Source organism: Schistocerca americana, chromosome 2 (genome assembly GCF_021461395.2).
Source record: "Schistocerca americana isolate TAMUIC-IGC-003095 chromosome 2, iqSchAmer2.1, whole genome shotgun sequence".
In the NCBI taxonomy this organism is placed as follows: Eukaryota; Metazoa; Arthropoda; class Insecta; order Orthoptera; family Acrididae; genus Schistocerca; species Schistocerca americana.
Window position 1 is genome coordinate 257,211,163 of NC_060120.1, and position 18,728 is coordinate 257,229,890.

At 41.2% G+C, this 18,728-nt stretch overlaps 1 protein-coding gene across 1 annotated transcript in view; it reads left to right on the forward strand.

Moving 5' to 3' along the window:
- The window catches only part of LOC124595722 (ryanodine receptor), a 690,379-nt gene that overhangs the window by 616,278 nt on the left and 55,373 nt on the right, over positions 1-18,728 (forward strand). The window contains exons 88-91 of the mRNA XM_047134588.1: positions 1,445-1,606; positions 2,188-2,344; positions 2,531-2,730; positions 9,003-9,206. Of these exons, the coding sequence (XP_046990544.1) occupies positions 1,445-1,606; positions 2,188-2,344; positions 2,531-2,730; positions 9,003-9,206 (723 nt within the window). The remainder of the gene's footprint in view (positions 1-1,444; positions 1,607-2,187; positions 2,345-2,530; positions 2,731-9,002; positions 9,207-18,728) is intronic.

Sequence of the window (18,728 nt, forward strand, 5' to 3'; positions counted from 1 at the left end):
TTGGAGTGACAGCATACTATGAGTCTTTTCTCCATGTTTATCTACATATCTGATTTCGTTTTTTTTTAATGCTGACAGATCCCCTGCACTAATTATCTTATGATAAGCAGTTCTTGCTACTGTGTTATCCCAGGAGTGTAAAAATAATATTACTGTTGTATATAAATTGTAAGGAAATTTCTGGCAGAATGTAAATAATTTAGGGGTAATGAAGACCACATACTGAATAGCAGACATGTTGAGTCGTCAACGGACGAATGAAAACTTTGTTAACTTTCGGAAGATTGGAAGAAATCCTCAGAAGGGCATGCGCGCGCGCACACACACACACACACACATACACACACACACACACACACACACACACACATTTTTCATGACATGACTGGGATTGATGGCTGGGTACACTGAGTGACACATGGTGGAAGAAGGAAGTAGCAGGAGGAGAGGGGACTGAAACAGATGGTAAGAAATCGATGAGCTAGGATACGCCTCCTTCTAGGTACAGGAGAAGGAGTAAAGGCAGGTGGGGGAGAGGGTCTAGCAGATGCTGAGGCCACGGAGGTTCCAGGAATGATGCACCTTGCACAGTTTAGAAAGCTTGTTACATCAACATTGACAGAGAGTCAGTTTTGCACTAAGTGGCTCATTTCTTCAGGAGAACCATCTTCTGCTGTAACATATATGCCTCTCAAGAGGCAGTATTGCACAAAAACCTAATTTGCCACATTCCTTTCTGGAAAAAAATAGGCAGCGTGTCATCACATTCATTCTAAACAATGCCAAAGACATAGGCACTGGCAGGAAACTTTATCTTGCTTCCAACAAACAGCAGGAATATCCTTAAGATTGTAGTGTAGCCAAATTTTTTTCCTATGATTTCTCAGCATCCACAGTGAGATTATTCTCATTTTTAATAAAACACCTAAGATGGTTTGGTGTCTCATTCTCAAGGGCCATCAGCAGGAAGTTGCAACTCTCTTATTTAGGTGAACCTTCCAAAAGCAGTCTCTGCACTTTTAGTAGCCTATGATGTGTATGCCATGACTTCCCAACAATTCTCAGAATAGTTCTCTCACTCATGTTCAAAATCAAACATAATTTTTTTGACTGAGGTCCAGGATCTTTTGAAATCAATTTTTTTGTTTTATCATTGATTCTGTGGTCCTGTAAATTTTTCAAGTGCATAAATAAAATTCCTCAGAGAGCAGTAAACTGTTGATTTTGCGTAACTGAAATAGTTTATAGTTTCACATATTTTTCAGGTAATGTTGACTTCGTGAAATCGTCATGTTTTGGCTAAGCTCTGAGCTTATATGAATTGGCCTGATAAGGTTCTGTTTACATCTGTTTAGCTAATTAGTTACTTAACTATATGACAAAAATTTTGTACCTATTTCCCACCGAATGAAAACAAATATGATATGACATGATTTTGTTATAGTGAGGAGATTAACTTCTTGTTAATGTGCTGTGATACAAATCATGATGGGAAAATAGACTATGTTGAATTCACTGAAAGATTTCACAACCCTGCAAAAGAAATCGGCTTTAACCTGGCTGTGCTCCTAACCAACTTGTCAGAGCATATGCCCAATGAGCCAAGGTATGTATGTTACTTAAGTCTGTTTAATTTATTTATTGTAGATTCTAAAATAAAAATGCTTCTGATAAAATTACTTGTTATCTAACAATGGAAATCCAGGATGTGTGTGTGTGTCCATCTAAGGGAAGATAGGGGTTCCTTAGTATAGAAGCTAGGAATAAGAATAGAATGTCAGAAACTAGTGAGATTATCTATTTGGTTGCAAGAATACTTGTGTATGGTGCACCATTCATTTGCACATGCATGCTTGGCATCGTCACATTTTTTTCTTTCTTGTTTGCATTCTCTAATTTCCATTTGTAAATCGCATATTGACATTAACTGTTTATGTTTACAGTGACTAGAAATATAAAATATTATGTGTTCTATTTGAGACACCCTGTATCATAAATGACTATTGAAGTCTGAAAATAACTGTGCCTAAAATTATGATGCTGGGTGCAAACAGGAATACAAGTTGGTTGCAGCCACAATTGTTCACTCATCATAGTTATCTGTTTCATAGCTTCTATGTCCTTTTGTAACATGTGACAGTTAAAAGTATTTGTTCTTAACTTGTTCTTTTGCTATCCACCTTTAAGGTTGGCACGTTTTCTGGAAACAGCTGGAAGTGTATTGAATTACTTTGAACCGTATCTTGGACGCATAGAGATATTGGGTGGCAGCAAGAGAATTGAAAGAGTTTACTTTGAAATAAAGGAGTCAAATATTGAACAGTGGGAGAAACCGCAAATTAAGGTTGTTATTTTATATATATGATTAAAATATTATCTGAGATCTAGTATGTATCTCCATGTAAAATATAACTATGCTGAAAGCTCTCATGTGTTCATTAGTTGCAAGAGATAATAAAGAGATACTTTTTAGGTGTGTTAAATTAATAATTTACTGATCTCTTAATCCTGCTTCTGTTTAATTCCACAGGAGTCAAAGAGGGCATTCTTTTACTCAATTGTCACTGAGGGTGGTGACAAAGAAAAGCTTGAAGCCTTTGTGAACTTCTGTGAAGATGCCATCTTTGAAATGACTCATGCAAGTGGTTTAATGGCAAGTGAGGAAAGCTCTACAATTGGAAAGGCAAGGGAAGCATCATACAGTTACATGACAGAAGAAGATGAAGAGCGGTAAGTACCCTGTCGCTCTACGAAATAGTATTCGATTGATCTGCATTTTCTCAATGTTAATTTTGGTTTTATGTAGTTCTGAGAACATCAAATTTACTTATACTCTGTCTCTATGTGTGTATAACATCTCTCTCTGTTATAACTTCAAGTTGAACAAATATATTTCAAGGAAGATGCAATACATGAAAGTCACAGATCAAGTAAACAGAGTAAGACATGTGTACACTTTAACAGTCAAATCATAACTGAGTCCAAGTCTAGCAGCCACTGGCTGGCTGGCCGCTTAGGTGGCGCTGCTGCTGCATGGTTGGCAGACAGCGCCGCAGGTAAAGGATGCGCGTAACTGCGCGGCGGCACTTTGAAAGATCGGCGAGTCACAACACTTTTCACCCCTTTGAAGTTTTTGCACAGGTCTTGATGGAAGTGGCCTGTAGATTGCTAACGTCCATAGGTGTTGTTTGACTGGCAGTAAAGTCTCGAGGAGGAGGCTTCCCGTACAGATGGAAGTGTCCCCGATGATAATGGGTCGAGATGGCAGGAGACGTGGGGGTCGAATCTGCTGGGGCCCCGTGCACCAATCTGCCGGTTGCGGCAAGTCCGGTTGTTATAACAGGAGACATGGGCGATGTGTCCGCGTCTGTAGGAGAAGGAGGTGAGTAGAGTTGCTCCGACAGATGATGGTCATCTGGTTCCTGCATGGGCACGTCTCCTGGTGGCGTCAGTCCTTGTGCTGGCACCGATATGATGGTGAGAGGACTGCATTATGAGTAATGAGAGGTTCCGGTATCCCGAGCGTCAGGTAGAGCCGAAGGTGGTGTAGCGGCATCCGGAACAGGCATTGCCGGCACACGAGGCCGAAGCTGGTCCAAATGACGCACTGCAACACCCATGTCCATCTGGATTTCATACAGGCATTGGCCACAGTGTCGTAAGATGCAGCCAGGACTCCATTTTGGCCTCCTGCCATATCCCCTTACCCATACAAGGTCGTCGGTGGTGAACCGGCCAAGTGCAGGCACCCGCAGCCATGAGGTGGAAGGCCGCAGAAGATGAAGTAGCATGCGGGGCTGTCGGCAATGTAAGAGCTCAGCCGGGCTGTGGTCACCCATGGGGGTGAAATGGTAAGAAGCGAGAAATTGGAGAAGTGCATCATCAGCAGAAGAAGTCAGGAGTTTCCTCATCTGAGCCTTAAATGTGCGGACCAGTCGTTCAGCCTCACCATTTGTCTGTGGATGGAACGGAGGGGCCATGACATGCATGACACCATGACGGGCACAAAAATCCGCAAAATCGGAAGAGGCAAATTGCGGACCATTATCAGTAACAAGAGTAGACGGAAGGCCTTCCAAAGAGAAAATGTGAGCTAGAGCATTGGTGGTTGCCGCGGTGGTAGGCGACGTGCAACGGACAATGAAAGGAAAGTTAGCGTAGATGTCAATAATGAGAAGCCAATAAGTACCTAAAAAAGGTCCCACGAAGTCAGCATGAATAGGCTCCCAGGGCTTCTCAGGCGAAGGCCACGGTGACAAAGATGACTTTGGGACGGTGGCCTGTGACGCACAAGGGCCACAGGCAGCGACCATGTATGCGATTTCAGAGTCGATGCCAGGCCAGTACACATGACGGCGCGCCAGAGATTTTGTGCGAGAGACGCCCCAGTGCCCTTGGTGAAGGAGGCGCAAGACCGAAGCATGCAAAGGTACCACAACACGCAGCGAAGCTTTTTCGTTGGAAAGGAGGATAACACTATCCCTAGCCGTGAGGCGGTAACGCAAAGCACAGTAGTTCCACAACGGATCAGAAGCCTTAGCAGACGGACGATCTGGCCAACCCTTCTGAATACAGCGTAAAGCCCAGGAGAGGGTAGGGTCAGAACCCATAGCAGCCACCAGCCGGTCCCCGATGATGGGGAACCCGTCCACAATCCACTGCTCGGCAACATCCGGGTGGAAACACAAAAGTTCGTCCCTATCGAATGCCAGATCAGGACCCATCGGAAGGCGAGACAGTGCATCAGCATTTGCATGTTGAGCCGTCGGCCGGAAATGAATCTCATAATTGAAACGAGACAAGTAAAGAGCCCAACGCTGGAGGCGGTGTGCAGCCTTGTCGGGAAGTGACGTTGATGGATGAAACAAGGAAACAAGTGGTTTGTGATCCGCAACAAGATGAAATTTGGATCCATAGAGAAAAACACCAAACCTATGAAGAGCATAAATAATGGCCAAAGCTTCTTTTTCAATTTGAGAAGCGTTTTGGAGGCATAAGCAATGGGTTGTTCAGAACCGTCAGAAAAATGGTATGTAAGGACTGCACCAGTGCTGTATTGAGAGGCGTCCATGGCAAGAACAAGATGTTGGCCAGGTCGATAAGTAGCCAGGCACAGGGCCTGTTTCAGCATAGTCTTCAATTTCTGGAAAGCCACATCGCAGGACACGGACCAGTGGAAAGGCACGTTTTTATGCAACAGGAAATGCAACAGCTGAGCCATGAAGCAGCAGACGGTAAAAACTTGTGATAGTATGGTATTTTCCCCAAGAAGGCGTGCAGTTCCTTAACAGATGTAGGGCGAGGAAGGGATCAATCGCAGCGACAGTGTGCTGAAGCGGACGAATACCATCCCGAGCGAGTTGAAAGTACATGATAGATGCCTGAAAAAATTTTGATTTCTGAAGATAACACTTTAGACCGGCAGTCTGTAAGACATGAAAAAGTGTGCGGAGATTTTGAAGATGTTCGTCAGTGGTGGAGCCAGTGACAACAATGTCGTCCTGGTAATTTATACACCCAGGGACAGTGAGCAATAATTGTTCCAAGAATCGCTGAAAGAGAGCAGGGGCACTGGCAACCCTGAATGGCAATCGTCAGTATTGATAGAGGCCAAAAGGCGTGTTAAGGACCAGAAACTGCCGGGAAGCAGCGTCGAGAGGAAGTTGATGATAAGCTTCTGACAGGTCAGGTTTAGAAAAATACTGGCCTCCAGCAAGTTTAGTGAACAATTCTTCAGGTCGAGGCATAGGGTAAGTGTCGATAAGGCCTTGAGCATTTACAGTGGCTTTGAAATCGCCACAGAGACAAATATCACCATTTGGCTTAGCAACAACAATGACAGGAGAGGACCACTCACTGGAAGTGACAGGAAGCAAGACCAGCTCCCATTTGACCTGATCGCAGAAGGCCACAGGAATGGGCTGAGCCCAAAAAAACTTAGGCCGAGCAGTGGGTTTGAGCATGATATGAGCTTCAAAGTCATTTGCATGGCCTAACCCAGGAGAAAAAAAGGATGAAAATGTCATCGACAAGGAATCCAATCAAGCAGAAGGAATAGCATCAGAGACGATATTGACAGAGTCATCTATGGAGAAGCCAAAAACGTGAAAGGCATCGAAACCAAAAAGATTCTCCACCTTACTATGGTCAACCACAAATATGGGACACAGTGCAAACGACAGATTTGTAAGATACCTCAGCATCAAATTGTCCCAAGAGAGAAATCTCGACCAAGTATTTGGACAATGAGGAATAACTTCCCTGAAACGGAAGAAGTAAAATTGACAGACAACACAGAATCAGAATCAGCATCATGTTCATGAACATCATGTATGCGGTCAGATTTGCAAACGGATGATACATGACCCTTTTTTTTTTTTGCATTTGTGACACACGGCCCAACGTTGTGGACAATCTTCTCGTGAATGTTTCATAATACTCCGCAGACATGAAGGAAGTTGCCGTGGGTTTTGCTGCAGTTTCTTAGAGGTTTGTTTATGGTTAGGCCGAGGCTGCACTTGGGAGCGTACTGCGGTACTGTGGCCATGTCGGTCGGCGGGGACACACCACATGCTTCGTCAACATCGCACAGAGGTAGTATTTCTCCGACGTCGCCGCATGCCTCTATTTGCGCTCCAGCGGCGTGAGAAATTTCAAAAGACTGAGCGATGGATAGGACTTCATCTAGAGTCAGATTTGCCAACTGAAGGGCATGTTGCCTAACTTCTTTGTCGGGCACCGATCGGATAATAGCATCCCGTACCATGGAATCGGCGTAGGATTCTTTGTGAACTTTAGTAACAAATTGACACTTTCTGCTGAGACCGTGAAGTTCAGCAGCCCAAGCGCGATAGGATTGATTTGGTTGTTTTTGTCAACGATAAAATGCAACACGAGAGGCTACCACATGTGTTTGCTTTTGAAAATAGACGGACAGAAGTGAGCACATTTCAGCAAAGGACAAAGATGCAGGATCTTTCAAAGGAGCCAATTGCGACAACAACCAATATATTTGAGGTGAAATCCATGAAAGGGACAGAGACTTACATGTTTGTTCATCCGCGACATGAAATGCCAAGAAGTGCTGTCGAAGACATTTTTCGTAATCAGACCAGTCTTCCGCCATCTCGTCGTAAGGAGGAAAGGGAGGTAGAGACAACGATGAGAGACGCCCCGCATTTGATGCCGTGACGAAATCACGAATAGCATTTGTGAGAAGCGTTTACTGTTCTATGAGACCTTTCAACAGTTGCTCTAAAGTAACCATGGAAACATGTGGGTCAACGATGGAAAAGAAAAATCACTACCTCATCGCCAATTGTTATAACTTCAAGTTGAACAAATATATTTCAAGGAAGACGCAATACATGAAAGTCACAGAACAAGTAAACATAGTAAGAGGTGTGTACACTTTACCAGTCAAATCATAACTGAGTCCAAGTCTAGCGGCCACTGGCTGGCTGGCCCCTTAGGTGGCGTTGCTGCTGCATGGCTGGCAGACAGCGCCGCATGTAAAGGATGCGCATAACTGCGCGGCGGCACTTTGAAAGATCAGCAAGTCACAACAGTCTCTAACATTTTTTTACTGTTGTTCAAAACTTTGGCCAGTACTCAATGAATTTGAGGTAATAATTTGAGCTGGTACATGCAACAGTATGAGAGCTACTTGTGGTGCTCATATCTTTGCTTACAAATAATGCAAATATCTTAATCTGTGTGCACATTTGGGAAATACAGTGTTATGTTCACTGCCTGTACATACAGTTTGCATTTTAGTAGCAAGATATGGCTGATATAGCAGAACCAAGCAAGATGGCAGCTAATAAAAGTCACAAACTGAATCACTTTTAGGACCTTTCAAAAGCAGCAGATAAAGACATTCATGGAGCAGATGTCAAAAATCATCTCGAAAAATGAGGAAGAATTTTTCCTTTTGTAAAGATGGACAAATTATGGGTTTATTCTCCCCCTTTAAGTTAAAAACAGTACACACTCTGCTGCGTAATGAAAGATTCATTCTGGAACGATACCCTAGACAGGCTAAGTCATTTTTCCTCAATATGCCTTAATTCCAGTGGTGCTAGTTCATTTTTGTGAAGTTTGAAAAGTAGGAGAGGGAGAGAGGTACTAGTAACAAGTGAAACTATGAGGGCAGATCTCTAGTTGCCCCTAGATAACTCTGTCAGTAAGAGCACTGCCTACAAAAGATGAGGTTCCAGATTCAAGCTCCAGTATGGCACTCAATTTTTATCTGCCAGGAGGTTCACAATGTGGAGGTGCGGGAGTTGTTGGGAGCTTCTGAAATATATAGAAATAAAACAGAAAGTTTAAAAGGTAAAATATGGCTTATATTCTTCAGTTCAGTATTCAGTAGAGTGTGCACTTGAGTCAGTGAATAAATCACTGGCCAGTCAGGACAGTCATTTGTCGGTCAGTGATGGAACAAAGTCTGAAAAATCATTAGGAGAGGAAAGGGAAAGGAGAGACATTATGCTCACCTGAGACCAGGGAGTACAATGTCTCTTGGCCAATGCCTCTGGCCCTCCACAGCCAGTATGTGATTCCCTTCCGACTAGTCCCATTGGTTGCATAGACATTATACGGGGGAAGCTCACATTCAACAGATTTTAGGAACAGACTGCTTTTATGCTAAGGTGTTGCCTCAACCTGGCATGTAGGCCCTGAATGTTAGCATAAAAGTTTTGGTAGAGAGAATTTAAGTGTTGAAAATTTTTGAATTGATAGTAAAATTTTCCCTCCCTCTCTCTCTCTCTCTCTCTCTCTCTCTCTCTCTCTCACACACACACACACACACACTCTCTCTCTCTCTCTCTCTCTCTCTCTCTCTCTCTCTCTCTCTCTCTCTCTCTCTCTCACACACACACACACACACACACACACACACACAAAATCACTCTCTCTGTTTCATCTATGAGATATTCTGAGGGACATATTACTGAATATCTTGTGGTGACAATTATTCTTATCTTTTATTATTTCAGGGCTGCAAAAGATCCAATTCGCAGAGGCATCCAAGCTGTAAAAGATGCAGTTTATTTCTCGTTGGCTTTGTTGTCACCTACCAACATCAAGAACAAAATTAATGAGCTTCAACAGATGTCATTTATGGAATTATTTGTTGGATTCTTTAAGCTCATTTTCTATGTTTTCTACTATTCAGGATTTGGAGTCTCTGTGGTGATCAAGTAAGCAAATTTTTTTCACCTTATGTTAATGTGCAGATGAGCCAGTGCAGTTATTGCCATATAGATAATTTTAATATTGCCATTTCTTGATAAGAAAGTAAGTTTGATTAGGTTTACTTTCAGTACTAATTATAAATTTTCTGTTCCATTCTCAATCTTCCAGTATCAAAATTTCCTTAAAATAGTTTCGTGCTATTGTCATTTGTTTGTTTAGGTCTGCTTTTAGTACTAATTATAAATTTTCAGTTCAACTCTCATCCTTCCAGTGCCAACATAGTGCATTATTTCCACTGTTATTGAATTTTCTCACAGGGCACTTATTCAGATGATTAATTTACCATTTTATTTAGAAATTTATTGCTATATTATTGCTGTTATGCATCACTATAATCTTTAGTAATACACTCTGTTTTTATTCTATTTATCTTGCTTTCAATACTGTTGTATTATTCTAGCTCTGTTTAGTGAATTCCTTTTCCTGCTTCCAGTCGGCTGTTCAAAGACTGGCTGGCCTTACCCACAATCCCCCCACCGCTCTCCCTGAAGAGACCTACCACTCTCCCCTTCTGGGAACCCTGTTCTCCTACCTCCTCTACTTCTCCAGAGTGGTGCTCTGGAATGCACTCCACCCTCATTGGCCCAGTGTTGCCAACATCCACAAGTGGCATCCTTGCAAACTTCACACCCAAACAGATTAAGCTACATATTGCACACGCAAATGTCCAGTCTCTGCCAGCTCAGCTTGACGAGTTTTTTATATATTTCATGACACAGAAATCCACGTAATACTTCTGTCAGAGACCTGGCTCAAACCAAGTATTCCCACAAGCTCAATAAATCTAGATGGCTACATCTTTCTAAGACATGTCAGATGTCACCGATGAGGGGGTGGAGTATAGTGTACATACACTCTGATTTATCTCCAAAAATGCAACACAAATCCAACAGTAATGAAGATAAACAAGTTGAGTATATTTTCAGAGTGATCAAATCCCTTATCAGAAAGTGTCTGATATGTGTCCTCTTCAAAACTCCTAAAGTAGGTGGGTTTGCCTGCTTCAAAACTGCTCTTTCAAGTCTCAAATCAATATACGAACATATAATTATAGTGGGTTTTCTACACAGTAGTCCATCTAGAGTGAAATTTAAGCAGATGCTTTCTTCTTCAAATGTGTCACTACTTCATCTTACCGCTACCCATCAAGTGAACAATAGTCACACTCTCATAGATATATTTGCAACAAAATCCACAAACAAAGTCATTTGTACTTCCCAAATATCTGCACTCGGCATATTCATCCGTGACATAATTTTCATGACATACTCACTAGAATTTCCCAGAAAGGAATTACAGCTGACTACATACCAAGACTTCAAGCACATTAATTTATCTGAACTTGCAGCTGAGGTACATCTACATCTACATACATAGTCCGCAAGCCACTGTATGGTGCATGATGGAGGTTACCCTGTACCTGTACCACTACTAATCAATTCCTTACCTGTTCCTCTCACAAACAGAAGAGGGAAAAACAACTGTCTATATGTCTCTGTATGAGGCCTGATTTCTCATACCTTATCTTCTGGTCCTTACACAAAATCTATGTTGATGGCAGTAGAATCATTCTACAGTCAGCTACATAAATAGCTTGTGGGACATTCTATTCTTACTCAACTATATGAGAAATAAGCCCCGTTAAAAACCAGGAAAGTAAAAAGGAAACCTGCACCTTGGCTAATGGGAGAACTAAAACAGTTCATAAATCTCAGAGACACTGCACATCGGTCGTTCAAACATACAGACCTGAAAATTATATTACTTACAAGCAGAAGCAGAAAAAAGTCAATTAAGCTGTGAGAAATTTAAAACTCAGGTATACCCATACATTAACCAACAACAGAAAAATACCAGCTGTCCTGTGGCTTTGGCATAGGCAAAGTAAAAGCTGCAGCTGATCCCATTGTCCCAGCCGTGAACTAAACTGGTACTTCACATTACCTACAATGACAATTGAACCACAAACAAAACAGAGACTCATTGATTACTTTATAGGGATAAATGACTGTAGCCACAAAAAATTCTGTCTAAAGCATGTTACTTGCAACAATGTCAAAAACGTCATTGTGCTTATAAACCAGCATCTACTGAGCCCATTGGTTTAACAGTCCAAATTGTGAAGCTTATTATTGACCCACTACTATCCACTATAACAGATATCTTCAGCCACTCCTTAACCATAAGTGCTTTCCTTGAGGCCTGGAAACAGGGACTAGTTAAGCTATTACCCAAAAAGGGAATTACCACAGAACCCTCTGATACTGACCTATTCGCATTCTTCCTACACAGTCCAAGGCCTTAGAATGTACAGTCCATAACCAGTCAACAAACTACCTAACTACAAACAAACTGGTAAATAAATACCAGTCAGGCTTCTGTAAATATCACAGCACAACATCTGCCTTAATAAAGGTAACAAATGACCTGAAGATTGCCATGGATTCACAAGAGGCAATTATTATATGCTTCTTATGTTAGGTGTCAGCAAAGGCTTTGACAACGTTGATTATGACATTTTACTTGCCAAACTTAACAGCCTAAATTTCTTGCCAAGTGCAGTGCAATGATTTCACTCGTACGTGACATCTCACCAGCAGTGCATCATTTCTGGCACCATAAAGTCATAATGGAGGCAGGTCCCCCAGGGTTCAGTATTAGGTCCTATATTCTTTTCATTGCATGCAAGGGACATGTTGTATCTAAATGCAAAATCTATAAACTTAAAGACAGCTATTGAGAATCTCAGTACTGACCTATGTGCACTATCAAAATGGACACAGGGTATTGGGTTAATGCTCAACCTATCTAAAACCCAAGCAGTACTGGTTGGTCATTCCAGGGTCATTAGCCCGAACTATTTGGAATTCCTACCATCTTTTACCCTCAGTGGGATGAATATCAACATTTTGCTTTCAGCAAAGGGTCTAGGATTAATAATAGATGAAAATCTAAGTCATACTGAACATGTACCTGTAATATGAAATAAGACATCAGAATCTCTCCATACCCTACAAAAAATATAAATAGCTCTTCCTTCTTAACTTGAAAAAGAAACTTGGACAAAACCTTATACTTCCAGTTATTGATTACAGAGATGTTATCCTGCAAGGCCTTCCTCAGGAAAGCTCACAGCACCTAGAACTGTTTGTGAACACCTGTGTTCATTATATCCGTGATGTTTTACTCTTTGATTACATTTTACAATCGTATGCAGAGCTATTCTGGCTGCATACAAACAAGTGCAGAGGTTTCCATCTTCTCTACTGGGTTATTAATGAGCTCTTTCCCTCATATTTCTCCTCAACTTTAGCTCTCTTGTGTGAACAACATAGTAGAACCACCCATTCCCATCAGACCAAAATCGTTTCTGTCCCACTCCGTCATTCAGCCACCTTCACAGAGTCCTTGTTGGTAGCAGGAACCTGACTCTGGAATAACCTCCCACAGGGTATTAGAGAACTAAATAACATCTGCAGTTTCAGAAGATAGGTAATGACATATGTACTAATGCAGCAATAAGATTACCATTGTTCCTGTACACACTTGTTGTTACCCTTATACATCCATCTTTCCATCTGATCTCACTCATTTCCCAGTATCCTTAGCTGGTGTAGTATTCTTAACTTTCTTTTTCCCAGAACTCACTATACCAGAAAACAACTATTTCATAGACCTATAATAATATCTGCCAATATTATTATTATTTTTATTATTAATGTCATATTATTATTATTATTGTCAATATTATTACTACTACTATTATCATTGTTATTGGCTGCAGCTGTAGTAGTACTAGTAATGCCAGTATTAACTTTGTTAGTTCATAGACAAAATAATTTACTCACACTGCCTCTTCAGACACTCAAATCATTTTAATACTAGTTGTCATATTAAAGTTTTTATTCCTTAGATAACTATTATATAATAGTCACTATATTTGTGAGACCCTGGTCCGTTATAAGAGAGGCCATGATGGTCCTTATTAGATCAGGACAGTAAGTAGGAGGTTGTATTTACATACAGAATTAACCTCCAGATATATATACAGTACTAATTGTACAGTGGCATCAATGAAGTGTCGTAGCAGCAAGATAATGATTTAATTACAATTATTTATGTCTAGATAAGCACAAGCAGTATGTTGCTGTTTTCTTATGGGATTATTGCAGAGGTTGTAATGAATTTGAAACAGACTCTTTAAGGAGAATAATAACTGTTTCCTTACCACAATTCTGTAATGAAATAGACATTTTTGTCTCTCTCATACCTACAATTCAGAGCCACTTCTGTTTATTGCACTGAACACAGTAGATTTCTTTCTTTGTTCTGAACTATTTCGTCATTTCTGCATTTTTTCTTTCTTTATTACTATAAATGTTATTTAAATATTATGCACAGAAGACACAGCTAGATAACTTACTAAACATTATTCTACAAGGCTGCAGTAACATAATCCATGCAGTACAGTTTTTAATTATGCAGTCAGCAATAAAATATACAGATTTCCTTCTTCAATAAGTAAAATATTTTTTGACAAATTCTGCAGCAGAATAATAGGTTATAAAGCAATCTCTTCAGTGAATCAAGCTACATATTAAGAATATAAATACATTTTAATTTACTAATTTGTATTTACATGTGATGTGGTGCCAGAGGACTAATTTTGAAACTCTGTGCATTGCAACTAAAAGTTTTCTCTTTGTCTTATACTGTAAATTGAAATTTTCATATAGGTAATGTACCATATTTACCCAGTTATGAGATGATCTTTTTCCCAAATTCATCATTCAAAAATGCAGGGTTGTCTTAACATTCACAGATTAAACTATTATTGCTGAGGTCAATGTTTTATTTTTTGTAATAGATTAATATGAAAGTTGGCAATTGAAGCCATGTGCCAATTTAATTATAAGACTTCAGAAGAGTGGGAGGGAGAACAGTGGCATCAACTTTGTTGAGCTGTAGGATGAATGTGAGGAAGGGAGCGGGGAGTGGGCAGTGTGTTTCGTTGTGCAGTCAACTATGGGAATGTACTCCACTTAGCTTGGCGTTTTGTGAACATTTACCATGTCCAAACTGCAGTTAGGTGCCAGTAGTTTACTTGTGTGTTCCATACAGCAATGTTACCAATGCTTGCCGTGAGCTGTGATGGGAATGAAATGGGGTATCTCAAGTGCTGGTACTATCCAGCCATGAGAGAGCAGTGGGCAGATGACATGTTGTATGCTAGAGACAAAGAAATATTTCCACATTTTCATGTCAATATAAATTCAAAATCCACCTTGAGTTAAAAAAGTTGTGTTTTCGGGTCCCACCATAACGACAACATTGGAACTCAAAACTTATTTGGATGAGACAGCCAAATATTTGTGCCATCCAAGACTATAAATTTCACTGCTACGCAGGTATAGAACACTCTGCCCCTCTTTTCACCTGTCATTTATTAGGTGAAACTATCGTCCCACTGGCTATGTGCAATGTGGTATCAGTGATGGTGGTGATGATTAAAAATAGTGATATGACTGATGATTGTCTTAGTTTTGATTGAATTTGATTTGAACCAGGAGATAAAAACAACAGCGGTCTTAGCCCACTATTGCTCACACCAAAACAGGGTTTATTGTGCGATTTCATTCCCTGTGGTTTTAGTAAAGCCAACCAGCACCCTTAAAGAGTATTAGGTGGGCCTTTATTACTTCTCTATCAAATACAATTTCTTTAGAACTTGATGAGCCGAATATTCCATGTCTTATGATTTCCAACACTTCACACTGGTAGATTAGATGTGGCGTAGTTTCATTACCCTCAACACACAGCCTAGACATAGGGACTTCTTTCTGTACACACAACATGTGCAGGCATTTCTGAAAGTTCCCATTTCCTGTCATTAGTACTACCATGACTTTAGTCTGTCTCCTATTCAAGCCCAGGATCACAGAACTTTTCTTAAAACATGGCTTTGGCATCATTAGCTTGCCATATTTTTGTTTTTAGTTCACAGTCCAGCATTATACATGTTGCCATCTGATCCAGTTTCATGCTTTTGATTTAACCATCACCAACCGGTTTACTCTGTTGCTTTGTGGCATTCTGCACCAGTCTGCAATGATCTTTGATCTCATTGCAGGGCTGATACATGTTTCAAAGCTGCTTGGGTGTCTGAATAAGTGTAGACACTATTATATAGTCAGCCGGCATTTCCCTGACCATTCTTATATTTACCGCATTCCCTATGTTGGTGTGGGAGTCACAATATCCTAAAGATATCCATATTATGAACAGGAAGGTTGCCACTCACCATATAGCAGAGAGGCTGAGTCGCAGATAGGCACAACAAAAATACTGTCACAAATAAAGCTTTTGGCCATTAAGGCCTTTGTCAACAACAGACGACAGACAGACAGACAGACACACAGAGAGAGACAGACAGACAGACAGGCACACACACACACACACACACACACACACACACACACACACACACACACACACACACACACACAAATGCAACTCATATACATGACTGAAGTCTCAGGCAACTGAAACCACACTGCGAACAGCAGCACCAGCTAAAGGTATCCAGTTATTTCTAGTTTTTAGTCTGTATGCCCCTGCCACTGCCTCCATTTTAACCCACAGATGTAATGGGAGCCTGTCCAGCGTGGTCTCTGTCATAACAGCAGGCATCCTGCTAATTCTGGCTCTTATGGCAAAGCAGTCCAGTCTCTGCACCTTGCCAAGCTCCTTATCAGTCACCTTCTGTTCTTCTTTGTTCCATCATACTGTAGTCCCATGACTTATCATACATCTTATTCCAGTGATCAATATCCAGCACATATCAATTTTGCGCAATGTTCAATGCACACTGTGTCACACTTCTAACACTACTAGTAAATTTGAAGAATGTTAAGTCATCGGCATATCCTTGGAAAAAGTAGCCTCTAGTATTTAGCTCTCCAATGAGTTCACTCACCACTAGGTTCAACAGTAGTGAGGACAGAACTCCTCCTTGCAAACCCACTGTGGTGGTGTTGACCACCATTTCTTCTTTCACAGTTGGTTCTACTTTCCTTCTGCTCAGTGTAGTCTTAACCTGTGTACGTACAGTGGTCACAGTACCACATTCTTCTGCATCTCTAACCATGAATTCTTAATGATGAAAGCCATCTCATATATCCAGGAAGATGCAGAGAGCAGTTTCCTGAAAGTTTAGTGCATTTTCCACTTTCCCGACAAATTGGAGGAGTTCTGTTTCACATGACCTGCCTGGCTGATATGCTTGTTGGTTTACATGTAAAGGAACTTTAGTTAGCCTCCTTTCTCTAATGTGCACATTAACCAGATTTTCTAATGTCTTTGAAAGAGAGGAGGGCAGACTGATTGGTCTCATATCCTTGGTCTTGGTATGATCAATTCTTCCTGGCTTCGAAATGAAAGCAAGTAGTCTTCCAAGTATTAGGAATGATTTCTGCTGCTAGTCTAAACCTAAATAGCGTACAGGGAAGTCTATTGAAGTCTCTCATGCTTGTTACAGAAGAGCTGGAAAGACTCCATTTGGCCAGGTGACTTGAATGGTTGAAACATTCCCACTATCCACTGGATATTTTTTTTTTAAATCACTACATTCCCTGGCATATTCTCAGTTCTCCCTTTGATTACCTGTAAACCAGTGCCTCTCAGGGACTGAATCTTGATCCATGTTGTCTGCCAAAGTGCATTGTGGGAAGTGAGTCTTGAGGAGCACATCCAGCCTCTCTTTCATTGTCTTTGTATACTCAGCATCTTCCTTGCTTATAATACCTCCTGGCTTAGTTGATATTCTGGTGAGAATTTTGTGAAGTCTAGCACAATTAGCTGTACCTCCCACTTCCTCACATAATACCTTCCAGGATGACAGTTTCACTTGATTAATTGGAAGATTGTATTTGACAAGGGCCTCCAAATACTTTGCACATTTTCCTTTCCTTCTTGAAAGGCTTAACAATTTTCTTACCTTCCTCCTTTGCAATTCCAGGCTACTGTTCTACCAAGATACATTCCTGGGTGTGCAGTTCTTCGTGATTTGGGAGTTTCCCAAGGACATAGTTTCCCAAGCAGACAGCACTGTGTCCAACATTTTCTCAAAATCTACAGGATTCCTTGTCAGAGTTCTGACTTCAGATAAGTGTGAGTTGAGGTCTTTCCTATATGAGTCCCAGTCTGTTTTTCTGGGATTCCCGTAGGCCATAGTCTGTTTAACACCCATTTCAACCTCAAACGTAATATACATGCGGTCGAATAAGGATGGCTCCAACACCATATCCCATTTTTTGATAAAGCTGCCCATTAGAATGAACTTGAATGTTAAATTAATTACTTCTCTCTCTCCTTTTGTTCCTGAATGTATGTTCCCTCCCCCTATTCAGGACATCCAGATTGCTTTTGAGTAAAAATTCAAGAAGGTACTCACCTCTGCTAGTGGTGCCTCTGCTTCCCTATGCTAAGTTGTGGGCATTGGCATCACACCCAACCAGCAGTTGTTCATTCTCTGTGAGCACCTGTTGACCAGTCTCCTCACTTCCTGGGAAGGAGTACAGCTCTTGTTGGGAAGGAAAGCTAAGGCCAATGCAATTTCCCTCTTGCTTCTGTTTCATCCTAATGGTCACTAAGTTCCTGGAATAAAAGTCTGCCACTGGCATGAATGAAATTCCACCTTTGACTTAAATGCTTATTCTGGAGTTCCTTGGATTCCTAGCATAAAGCAACTTACCTTCAGTTCCTCCAAGGCCAGAAATCCCCCCTTATATAGATGGGGTTCCTGGATCAGGTCCACATTCATCTCCTGTCTTCTCAGAAGATGACCCAGGGTGCCAGTTTCTCCTTTACTGTGATGCAAGTTTATCTGCAACATTTCCAGTCTCCATCTTGCCACCATGGATGCTTCCGATGTCTTTGATAACCTTGACGGTAGCCTGTTCCCACAGTGCCATGGATTTTTCACTGGCTTCCTCTCACCCTCTACACACACACACACACACACACACACACACACACACACACACACAAACACAAGGGTTTGGCTGTCTGGTACAACTGGTGCAACCTTTCAAATGATTACCCTCCAAGCTTTGGAACCTAAATTGACATCTTTGTGGTCTTGAAGAGCTTAGCCACTGTCTTGACCAGCCGCTTCACCTCCTCCCATAGAGATAACTTGGGCACAATCTTCTTAACCCAATCCACTGTTTTCATCCCTACAAAGACAAAAATAAGAACACTGTTGTCCAGATAGTCTCCCCTGAATTTGTATCCTGGACTTCTGTCTCCCCCCAGTCTTCCTGAAGAAAGCCATTTTACAAGCTCTATCTGCTGTGAGGTGATGTCTGTTGGATATCCCTGTTTTTCCTCCATTTTTGTTTAGGAAGCAATTCTTTACCTTCCTTTTGTTTCTGATCTTAGATAATTTTTCTCCTCTGAGGCCACAC